This window comes from Caretta caretta, chromosome 8 (assembly GCF_965140235.1).
Source record: "Caretta caretta isolate rCarCar2 chromosome 8, rCarCar1.hap1, whole genome shotgun sequence".
NCBI classification, from domain to species: Eukaryota; Metazoa; Chordata; order Testudines; family Cheloniidae; genus Caretta; species Caretta caretta.
In genome coordinates, this window is record NC_134213.1 from 31276659 (window position 1) to 31289426 (window position 12768).

General features: G+C 41.7%; 1 protein-coding gene across 2 annotated transcripts in view; it reads left to right on the top strand.

Moving 5' to 3' along the window:
* DOCK2 (dedicator of cytokinesis 2) overlaps nucleotides 1-12768 on the top strand; it is a 488728-nt gene that overhangs the window by 385164 nt on the left and 90796 nt on the right. For both annotated transcript variants that reach the window (XM_048861500.2, XM_075131370.1), the window contains exon 30: nucleotides 2886-2964. In XM_048861500.2, the coding sequence (XP_048717457.1) occupies nucleotides 2886-2964 (79 nt within the window). The remainder of the gene's footprint in view (nucleotides 1-2885; nucleotides 2965-12768) is intronic.

A 12768-nucleotide genomic window follows, 5' to 3' on the forward strand; every position in this document is an offset into this window, starting at 1 on the left:
TCCCAGGGTCACTACCCTTGATATCAGCAGATCTTTGATTGCGTGGGCTACTTGCATCACAGCAGCCCCCACAGTAGATTTGCCCACTCCAAATTGATTCCCAACTGACTGGTAGCTGTCTGGCGTTGCAAGCTTCAACAGGGCTATTGCCACTTGCTTCTCAACTGTGAGGGCTGCTCTCATCTTGGTATTCATGCACCTCAGGGCAGGGGAAAGCAAGTCACAAAGTTCCATGAAAGTGCCCTTACGCATGCGAAAGTTTTGCAGCCACTGGGAATCGTCCCAGACCTGCAACACTATACGGTACCACCAGTCTGTGCTTGTTTCCCGAGCCCAGAATCGGCGTTCCACAGCATGAACCTGCCCCATTAGCACCATGATGCATGCATTGGCAGGGCCCATGCTTTGAGAGAAATCTGTGTTCATGTCCTGATCACTCACGTGACCGCGCTGACGTCGCCTCCTCGCCCGGTATCACTTTGCCAGGTTCTGGTGCTGCATATACTGCTGGATAATGCGTGTGGTGTTTAATGTGCTCCTAATTGCCAAAGTGAGCTGAGCGGCCTCCATGCTTGCCTTGGTATGGCGTCCGCACAGAAAAAAGGCGTGGAACGATTGTCTGCCGTTGCTCTGACGGAGGGAGGGGCGACTGACGACACGGCTTACAGGGTTGGCTTCAGGGAGCTAAAATCAACAAAGGGGGTGGCTTTACATCAAGGAGTATTTCAGGCAGGACTTCACAGAGGGTTCCAATAAGAAATGGTGCACCTAAGTTATTGTTCTTATTGGAACAAGGAGGTTAGCCTGGCCTCTGATTGATACATGGCTAGATTTACCTCGCTGCACCTTCTCTGTGAGTGACTGCAGTGTGACCTAGAGGAATGAGTCCCCTAGACGGGGGAGGAGGCAAATGAGTACAAAACAAATCTGGTCTATTTCTTGTTTTGATCCACTCCATCTATCTTTTACATCTTTGGCTGGCAGCAGACGGTGCAGAAGGACTGCATGCCATCCACATCTCATGGCTGCTCGGCAGAAGATGGTGCAGTAGGACTGCTAGCCATCCTCATCTCTTGCCTGCCCGGCAGAAGATGATGCAATAGGACTGCTAGCAATCCGTATCGCCTGCCTGCTCACCATAAGACGGTTCAATAGGACTGACTGCAGGACTAAAGAGAATGACCTGGTCAAGTCACTCCAAATATAGTCCCTGCGCCCATGTCTGCCCAGGCGCTCCCCGCCGACGCGTCCAGGAGCACCTCGGACATGACGAGGACAGCTACCAGTCGTACTGTACCATCTGCTGCCAGAAGGCAATGGGTTGCTGCTACTGTGTAGCAACGCGTCTGCCAGCACCCAGGAGACATACGGTGACAGTTACCTGAGCGGGCTCCATGCTTGCCGTGGTATGGCGTCTGCACAGGTAACTCAGGAAAAAAGGCGCGAAACGATTGTCTGCCCTTGCTTTCACGGAGGGAGGGAGGGAAGGGGGGCCTGACGATATGTACCCAGAACTACCCGCGACAATGTTTTAGCCCCATCAGAGTGCTCCATTGTGACTGCTCTGGACAGCACTCTCAACTCAGATGCACGATTGTTTGCCGTTGCTCTGACGCAGGGAGGGGCGACTGAGGACATGGCTTACAGGGTTGGCTTCAGGGAGCTAAAATCAAAAAAGGGAGTGGCTTTACATCAAGGAGTATTTCAGGCAGGACTTCACGGAGGGTTCCAATAAGAAATGGTGCACCTAAGTTATTGTTCTTATTGGAACAAGGTTAGCCTGGCCTCTGATTGATACATGGCTAGATTTACCTCGCTGCACCTTCTCTGTGAGTGACTGCAGTGTGACCTAGAGGAATGAGTCCCCTAGACAGGGGAGAGGGGGAAGCAAATGAATACAAAACAAATCTGGTCTATTTCTTGTTTTGATCCACTCCATCTATCTTTTACATCTTTGGCTGGCAGCAGACGGTGCAGAAGGACTGCATGCCATCCACATCTCATGGCTGCTCGGCAGAAGATGGTACAGTACGACTGCTAGCCATCCTCATCTCTTGCCTGCCCAGCAGAAGATGGTACAGTACGACTGCTAACAATCCGTATCGCCTGCCTGCTCACCATAAGACGGTTCAATAGGACTGACTGCAGGACTAAAGAGAATGACCTGGTCAAGTCACTCCAAATTTAGTCCCTGCGCCCATGTCTGCCCAGGCACTCCCAGCCGACGTGGCCAGGAGCACCTCGGACACGACGAGAACGGCTACCAATTGTACTGCACCATCTGCTGCCAGAAGGCAATGGGTTGCTGTTACTGTGTAGCAATGCCGTACCGCGTCTGCCAGCACCCAGGAGACATACGGTGACGGTTACCTGAGCGGGCTCCATGCTTGCTGTGGTATGGCATCTGCACAGGTAACTCAGGAAAAAAGGCGCAAAACGATTGTCTACCCTTGCTTTCATAGAGGGAGGGAGGGAAGGGGGGCCTGACGATATGTACCCACAACCACCCGCGACAATGTTTTAGCCCCATCAGACATTGGGATCTCAACCCAGAATTCCAATGGGCAGCGGAGACTGTGGGAACTGTGGGATAGCTATCCACAGTGCAATGCTCCAGAAGTTGACTCTAGCCTCGGTACTGTGGAAGCACTCCGCCGAGTTAATGCACTTAATGCACTTAGAGCATTTTCTGTGGGGACACACACACTGGAATATATAAAACCGATTTCTAAAAAAACGACTTCTATAATTTCGACCTTATTCCGTAGTGTAGACATACCCTTAGTCTTTAAATAAATGAGCTTTTAATTGCTATCAGACCTGATTAAGATATCATTCCAAAGATCACATCCATAAACTTATTCCATTGTTTTTTCTTTTTTTAGAGTGTTTTTGCGAGCTATCAACAAATTTGCTGAAACCATGAACCAAAAATTTCTGGAGAATATGGATTTTGAAGTACAGGTATGTACTTAACTACCCTTTTGTGGAGCAAGATTTCCTTAAATGGTAGTTTTCCTGTGAGGAGTGATTATGTACAAATAGCACCTTCTTACCCAACAGATGTGCTCTCTGTATGTAGTCATTGTCACATCTGTTTGATTTAGTAACTAAATACCCGTTCGTTATATTTTACTTGTGTTACCTGTGCTGAACTGTCACAGTTATGAAAGAGCTGACTGGATTCTGTTCCTTCTTGTGCAATGTCAATGGAATTGGTTAATACATTGTGGAAACCTGTAAAAGGAAAGAGGACTTCACATGTGCGTACTTAGGGACATAGTTCTTAAGGAGATGCAATTACACAGAGGTAACTAAGGGCTGGATCCTGCGCTCATTCATATCAACAGCAAAATACCTATTGACTACAATGGTGCAGGCTCAGGCCTCCAGTGAGGAAGTAACTTAATCTGAAAATTGTATTCATGATGATGCATGGGAAGTAAATATAATTCCCAGCATGACTCTCAGATCCCAAACTGAATTTTCAGGAGTGTTAGTTAGAACATATTTGTCCATGAGCACTGAACACAACAGGTTTATGGGGTTCAAAACTAACATTATTAAAGTATAATTAAGTCAGCACCATATGCAAATGAATGCTGGATAATAAAATTTGATTCTTTACATAGACAGAAAATCCCTTAAATGTGGAATTGACTACAGCTTTTAACATGTATTACACTTGCACCTTCTTTGTATTAACTGGAGTAGTAAGTAAATGCCTAGGTACCGAAGTTGAACATAGTTATAATGCTGCAGCATGCTCATTGACTGATTGTCAGCATAATATGGTTTCAGAGAAACCTCTATGCTCTTTCCTCACTGTTTACAGAGATGTGCATTTGAAACTTGCTATTAATGTTGCAAGGTTATGCTTCTTGGTGATCCTGATTTCTAATACTATATATATATGTGCCAGTTCATGTTTGCCAATTTTAGGATTTCAGAGGAGTGTTCTTCCCTGCTGGAGGAGAAGCCCTCTCAATCACAATTAAGTACTAAGAGGAGGGCTATAAGGGTATAAAAGTGCATGAGAGGAATATAAAAGAGCAAGGGTGAAGGAACCTGATTCAGGGTCAGTGTCTTGGCATGAAGGTTCCATGTCTGGATACAATAGACAAGGGCCAGCCCTAGGGCAACTCAAAACAAAGTAAATAGAGCACCAAAGTGGAAGGGACACATCACAGGTTCAGGTCTGGTAAGCCCCTTTGAAATGTCCTAGATAATATAATAAAGAATCAATTATAATAAAATGTTTAAAATAACTCATACAAATATTTGCTTATTACAGTGATGGCTTCTATAAGCAACTTTAGAGAGATGGAATTCTATAGCAGGATTACAATTCTCTCTTAAATTCTATCACCCTGGTTGTTTTATTCCTATTAAATTTAATAGGTCTTTTTCAGGTGGGAATATCTTTCTCTCATTACTTATTGTGTATCTTTGAAAAGCTCTAGCTTACTTCATGTACACATCTGTGACATTAATACAGTTCCTGACCACCGATATAACAAGAAAAGTGTGTTCTTTCCACTACCCTAAATGTTTCATTTGTTAGTGAAAATTCCTCTCATTTTGACCCAATATGAAACCTATGATCTAATCTTCCTTGTGGCACATCAAGCTACTACAGTAATTTCAGTTTGCAATTGATCATTGCCACGTCATCTGATTAATCTGAGACATATATTTGTTGCTTACTTTGTCAGTTCTTCCTAAAAGCAAATTAAATATTTGTGACAGACTGCAGAATGAATCGGGGGTAGGAGAATTCCCAAAATAAACAGTATATGAAAACTAGAGTACAGATCATCCATCAACATTCTGCTTAACTGCACAGCTGCATCTGTCAAATGTGAGAGCACTAAAGTCAAGCCAGTAAAAACCTAGTAATCTCATTTCAGATAAATCCCTTGTGGTAATATCGTACATTCCTGGATGCTTTGAATAGCATTCTGACTACATACTTCAGGGACCATATTACTCCTGGGGGAATTCTGTGCCACTGCACAATGCAGAATTTCATAGAACTCCCTGTTCCCTCCCTCAGAATTGGGGCTGCAGATCTGCTGGCCGCCACTAAGGGCCGCTGGACTCTGCAGAGCCCAGCTCTCAGTGAGCAGAGCGCACTGCCTGGCTAGGCTAGGGGCTGCATGCTCTGCCTGATCCTCATTCTCCCAGGGACAGGAGAGGGCCCAAGAGACCCAGCTCTGGCAAAGGGTGAGGAAGGGCTGCACTACACCATGTCCTCTGGCAGGACAGTAAAGAAGCTGGGGGGAGTCTTGTGGCTGGGACCTGTGGGGAGGGGAGTGGTGGTGTCTGGGCCAGGGGGTGCCCTGTGTCTGTGCTCTGGGGGCCCCACACAGCCGCCTCCAACATCCCCCAACTGGAACTGGGTTGTCATAGAGGTTTCTTTAGCTCTGTACTCCTGGAGGATATTTTTTGCTCTTGTCTGTATTGTTGTTGAAGAAAATACTTGTTGAAATGTATTTTGAAATAAATGACCCAAATAATTGAAACTGGAGTGATTATATTGTGTTACTTTGACCAATAAAATATGCAGAATTTTTTAAAAATTATGCACAGAATTTTTAATTTTTTGGCTCAGAATCCCCCCAGGAGTACCATATTAGGGCTTGTTTCTTCTCTGATTACTTATCAGGTACCTGGAGGCTTTGTATAGATTGAACAGAATTATGGTAAATGTGCAGGATATTCAAAAGAACCGAAGTACTATCAGTGCTGGCACAAGTGGCTTAGAAGTGGAAACCTGAAAATTACACAATTGATTTCTGATGACAAAGAATATAAGTCTTACAGCAGATTTAATAGCACTCCACTATATACTGTGTGTAAAAACTGTTTTTACTGGAGCTGACTGAATAATGGGGGGGGGGAATCTCTAATATATTCATAATTCACTTCTATTCATGCGATCTTCTGTTAATTATGTCTGAATATTGAAATGATTTCTTAGTATCCATGAAAATGTTCAGGGGTCCTGGAAGTTTCACTACTTTCTACAGTTTTCATCATTCGTCGTTCAGATCTGAAATTTTAACATTTTGTTATGCAATCAGGGATCATAATCAATATTTTGTGACCAATCACATGCCAAAAATAATTAATTGTAAATACTTGAAGTGAACAATTCTTGACCAACAACTAGCGTGAACTGTTCCCTGAATTACTGCAAATGCTGTTTATATTTTCATCATTGGGACTGGTTTATATACAATGTACAAACCTTTAAAAAAGGTAACATTGTTGAGTATTTTGTGAATGGCATTTTTTAGCATTTCCATTCTATTATTTTTCCAGAATAAGTCATTAAAGTGGGGAAAATATTTTATCCAATTATTAATTAAACTATTGCAGTTTTTTTCTTTGCTTTCTTCCCATTTTGAGAGTTATCAAGATACCTGTAAACAGAAGAACTTTCTACTTAAGTTTTTCTGAAATGAATTTAAAGCTTGTGCAAATGTGGCAATATGATGACATTTGAGCTCCAGAAGTTCACTGCTTACTCACACAGCAGGCATAATACGGGTACTAAAACTCTCCTGCTCTGCCTCGCCCAGTGTGCCTAAGCTCTGATCTAGAGAAGCCATCTTAAATGGGGGTTAGAGGTTATGTCTGTTTCCGTTCAATCTTTGATCTCTCTAATGAAACAACTACTAAGGAGATTAATTGTGGTGGTGCTTTTGTGGGGGGAGGGTTTTTTGAGCCCATTCTACCTACTTGAATTGTCCATGAACAGAACTGGCGTGATGGTTTGGATATGGTTTGTTAAAGTAGGTCTGAGCATCACTAGAGGAATCTGGCAACACACATGAAAAAGAAGCAAGCTTCTCTATTTTGACCATCAGCACAGATGGGGAATGGTGTACTCACAAAACTGTGACACTTTCATATCTTGGTATAACATATTGTAGAAGATCCCTCTGCAGCTGTCATTGAAAATTGTTTTTAGATTTAATCTTTGGGTTATTTCCTAGATTTTTTTTTTTGTTTATTCAGCTAATAGTTTGTTCATTGTGCTCTGGTTTCAGTGCTGCATGTTTTTGTTTTAGTATTTAATTAATCAAGTAACATCAGCAGGCCAGTTAATCATAACACAGCATCTGTTTTACAATGAAAAAACTCTGATTTTTACTTTAAAACCTTCCTGTCAGTAGTCATTCATTACTTGTGCTTTGTACTGTTTTAAAACACAACACTGACAAAAAAAAAAAACAACTAAAGATAGAAATTATTCCCTCCCCACCATCTAGCATCTTTTATCTGAACGTAGCAGTGTTTTACAACTGTAACAGTGTTTTTTTTTGTAACAGTGTTTTACAAAAAGTTAAGCCATTGTTGTAATTTAGGTAAATATTGTATTAATTTTACTGATGAATAAACTGACGCAAAAAGGTATTAGGTGACTTGAGCAAAATCACACAGTAAGATCAGTTGTGAAACTGGGAATAGAACAGCTGGATTCCTGGTTCGCAATCCTCAGCTATAACAATATGCTATCACCACCTTAATGCAATAGATGCACCAAATTGGTGTTAAATCAGATAGCAGAGAGTTGGGCAGTTGACTGAAGCCTGACATCAATCGGGTTGGTTTTCCCCAAGATTTCAAACAAGCTTTAGCCAAATAGCTTTCATTAGCATCAATGGGAATTGTTATTACTCCTGGGGGAACTCTGCACCAAAAAATTTAAAATTCTGCGCACAGTATTTTCAAATGCTGCAAAATTCTGCATATTTTCTGTAAAAATAACACAATATAATCACACCAGCTTCAATTATTTTGGTAATTTATTTAAAAATACCTGTCAGCAAGTATGTCTGTAATAATACAGACAAAAATAGATTCAGAAAATGAATTTTGACAAATAGATTCCTTACTAAGCATATTAATATAGAACTCTGAGTAATAATTCATTTAAACTACAATACAGAACCATAATATTATGATATTATAATAAACTACAATACAGAACCAATCCTGCACCCCACAGAAGCAGTGCAAAGGCTGGGGGAGATTCAGGGGTAATGGAGGAGCTGAGGGAGAGGGAAATAATTACTGGGAAGGATCCTGGGTGTGAACTTGGAGGGTTGTTGGGTATGGGTGGGAAAAATATGGAACAGAGTTTTTTGGGGGGTAGGAAGGGACTGTTAGGGAGCTTCCCCCATGCAGACCCTGGCTGACCCTTGGCCTCTCCCATTCAGTCTGGTACATGTGTTCCTCCACCCCCACTCAGATACCCACTCCCCCCATCTCCATGTGTCTCTGTGCCCCCACTCAAACGCCTCTGTCCCTGTGTAGCTCTGCACTCCCCCCGCCACCATTGCCAGGTGGTCCTGCACCTCCCTCCCCCCGTCGACCTGTGCCTCCACTCCCATTCAGACCCTGCCCCAGTCTGTCCTCCCCCACTAGCCCTTAAGAGCCCCTGTGTGACACTCCCCAACCCAGCAGCCCATGCTGTCTGTCTCTTCACAGCCTCTGTCTCCTGACCTGGCCTGCTCCAAAGAAGATTCTCTTTCTCTTCCCTAGGTGGCTGGGAGCTGCTGCAGTGTTCTATCTCCACAGCACCCGCTGGTGGGTAAAAGGCAGAACTGCAGCAACTTTTCAGCAGAAGCTATTTCTGTGCAAAAAAATTAAAACTATACACTGCTCATTAATTATTCATGCATGTAGTGGTGCAGAATTCCCTTAGGAGTATGTCATTTAGACTCCCCAGTTTCTCTATGAAACACAAGCAGGAGGGGCATGTTTTGCAGTAAATAGGGAATTAAAACTCAAAACAGGAAATACATAGATATTACTTTGAAAACGTACTTGTCCATTTTTCTGGCTTTTTAAACAAAGGGAGTTTGAGTAAAACAAAGTTTAGGGTGGGTGCATTTAGTGTATATATAAAAGGAAGTCGTAAGGTCCGCTAAAAATGTTGCTGATAGATAAAGTTCCTTGTGTGGTATTTTGGGATGGGAATGAATAGGTGGAAGAGGTTTGTAAATAGCATAACTTTTGGTATTTATAAGCCAGTTAACCACAGATTGGTGGCATTATGAATAATTTTGGATAGTACTGTCACAGTTTCAGGGTTAACTGCACCTTTGACCCCACCCCCAACACCACCCAGCTCTTTAGGCACCCACTCAAAGTTTCAGGCTTCATAGCCATCACCTCTCTCAGGTGGAGACCTGTGTCTCCCTCCCTCCAGACCAGGAGTTTAGGCTTTCAGTCATTCTGCTCCTCAGTCTGATTTTTCTAGCAGGTCTGACCAAGGTCCAGCACCTGTGGTTAACCTTCTGCCAGGAGCTGCCAATAGTGTATACCAGTTTCCAACCAGCCTTCATAAAGCCAAATCTGTTTATTCTTATGGCAAAAGCATCAGAGAGAAAACATATATTTAATAAAGTTCCGACATATTTACTAAATAGCTTACCAGGGATCACTGCCAACTGCAGCATAGGAGGTAGATGTCAATCTTTCAAACCTCTCAACTGGGTTTAATCTCCTGGTTACCAGTTCATATTGGGTTTCAGATCAAGAACCAGAGCCACCTTGGGACAGTTCAGCCATTTTCTTTACACGGGTTGGGGCCTTTGACCTCTGCCTTCCTGTAACAGATCGATGGCTGTCATAAATATAAAGGGAAAGGTAAACACCTTTAAATCCCTCCTGGCCAGAGGAAAAACCCTTTCACCTGTAAAGGGTTAAGAAGCTAAGACAACCTTGCTGGCACCTGACCAAAATGACCAATGAGGAGACAAGATACTTTCAAAGCTGGAGTGGGGGGAACAAAGGGTTCTCTCTGTCTGTGTGTTGCTTTTGCCAGGACCAGAGCAGGAATGCAGGTCAGAACTCCTGTAAAAAGTCAGTAAGCAATCTAGTTAGATATGCGTTAGATTCTGTTTTGTTTAAATGGCTGATAAAATAAGTTGTGCTGAATGGAATGTATATTCCTGTTTTTGTGTCTTTTTGTAACTTAAGGTTTGGCCTAAAGGGATTCTCTGTGTTTTGAATCTGATTACCCTGTAAGGTATTTACCATCCTGATTTTACAGAGGTGATTCTTTTACTTTTTCTTTAATTAAAATTCTTCTTTTAAGAACCTGATTGCTTTTTCATTGTCCTTAAGATCCAAGGGTTTGCATCTGTGTTCACCTATGCAAATTGGTGAGGATTTTTATCAAGCATTCCCCAGGAAAGGGGGTGTAGGGCTTGGGAGAATTTTGTGGGGGAAAGACGTCTCCAAGTGGACTCTTTCCCTGTTGTATTTGTTAGATGCTTGGTGGTAGCAGCAAAAAAGTCCAGGGACAAAAGATAAAATAGTTTGTACCTTAGGGAAGTTTTAACCTAAGCTGGTAAAAATAAGCTTAGGGGGGTTTTCATGCAGGTCCCCACATCTGTACCTTGAAGTTCAGAGTGGGGAAGGAACCTTGACAATGGCCCTCTCAGAAAGGCGTGTGAGTGTATAACCAGTGTTATGGGATTTGCATTAATTACACAGGAAACCCATCCCTAGTGAGCCAGGAACACACAAATACACATCACCTGTATTGATACAAAAGGCCATTCTATAACTCATACTGTCTGGCCCATCTCAACATAATGTCTTTCAGAGGTTTTCATGCTTTGAGCATAATATAGAATATGGTCCCGAAAGATGCTGCATGTGATTGCAATATGTCACAAGTACATTTTAGTTAGCAGTTCAAATTATGGCATGATCTTCAGAGATACAGAAAATATTCTGATCTTTAAACTCTGTTGTTGACATAACATGTTTGATACAATTTTTTTAGCGAGTTGTATTGTGGTGTATTTTATAAATGAAGCCCAGCTGTTGCAATGAGTTATGAATCAGTAATAGGATTTGTGCTTCAAGCTCTGTCTAAGCGACTCCCTTTGAGAGTTTCAGAGTTGAGTTGAGTTACACAATGGAAAATAAAAGTTAAACTTTTGTGTTTTTGAGAAACAAAATGTATTCCTATTCTGAAAAAAAACCTATCCCTGTTTGTTCAAGGGTCAGAGATTTAGTACTCGGTAGCTCCCCTGCAAAGCAGTCTCTTGTATCAGATGTGTGTGTTTTGGCAATTTCTGGTTTCAAAGAGAAAGGGATGAATGAAGTTCCAATTGAAGTATACAGGATTGAACATGTGCAGTGTGAATGATCTCCAAATTAGATTCAGGAATACTGGGAGCCAGTGTAACAGCAGCTAATGTAATATCCTTAACAGAGCATTATTAAAATTACCCAGATGGAATAAGTTCAGTAGAGAAACTAGAAGATTGCATGTGTGTGTGTGTGAAGACACAAATATGGTACTCTATTATTTATAGATGCATCTACAAGCTATTTGCAAATAACATAAGGAGTATCTTACTAAATGCAGTGGCCTGTTCAGAAGGCAGTGAAGGAGGAAGATATCTCTGTATGGAGAAAATAGGATTTGTTAGTCCTTCTAAAAAAAGAAGAAAATTGGGAGAAAGTCCTTGTCGTTTAAAAGCACTGTGCAGTTGAGAATTTTTCATAGACATGACTGTGGTAGACCATCTAACCAAACAGAACAACTGGACTGTGAAATGATTGAGAAAACAAAAAAAGGCTGTTAAGTCAAGAGTAAAAGCATCGGGGAGAATTCCACTACTGAGATATAGTCCATTAAATGGAGGAAATAAGGTTGCTGGTCTTTTTGTGAGATTCAAAGACAGGATTGCATTTTAACTGAAAGTATGCATCCACCTGCAAGACAGGAAATGATACCAAAATTGATAACAATGTATATACTGAAAGATACAAAAGGGAGTGATGTATCTAGGGAACAATGAATAGACTTTTTAAAGTTTAAGATTAAAATGAAAAGCCATGCAGTCAAAACCAAAAATATTACAGTCTGCAAAGATAAACTACAATAGGATGCACAATACAGCAGTGATGTGCTGCTTTATATTCTATCAAGGGGTTCCCAATTAAATTTCCTTCCTTGGGCTGTAATAAGCTCAGTGCCACGGGTACATATTCTTACAGAGTAGAAGGATGAGGGATTATGAATCAATTGTTTTTCCATTTAAATAAACACTCATTTGTAACCAAGGAGGGAGGCAGCACCACCTCACAAACTTATAACATGTAGTACTTTTCTGGATATATTATCCTTGTGATCTTTAAACAACAACAATGTTGGAACACAATCAGCATTGAGTGTAAGAATGGGCAACCCTACTGAGTTTTAGGAACTTTGGCCTCTAATTTCAATGCTGTTGCAATCACATCATGCCTGAATTTTGTCCACTGAGTATATTTATGATAGGCCATATCAATGAAATCTTGTGAATTGAAAGGGATTGGTTGAGATTGAGGGCCCCTTCTCTGCAACTTCTGTGCAAATACCTTCAACTTAATACCATTTTTCTATTCCAGACAGAAAAATAAATTAATACAAATAAATAAATGTTCTGAAGACGCATTTATGTTTGAGTCCTAGGGATAAATCATCTGTTACATCAGAGGATCTGTTTAGATTGTCTGCCCTTAAAGGCTTTTAAAACTTGTTGAGTTACAGATGGTTTGGAGGAATAAGATATTGTGGACAGACCACTTTATCACTTGTCTATTGGATCTTTACAATCTATTGTCCTCGACTCTGAATACAGTGGCCCCTAAACAGTCAGATGACCTGAAATTGATGAACAGGAGTGAACCTGACCAGATCCCTGTTCTGAATGTAACCAGTTATGACTGAGGTTTTGAAATCTT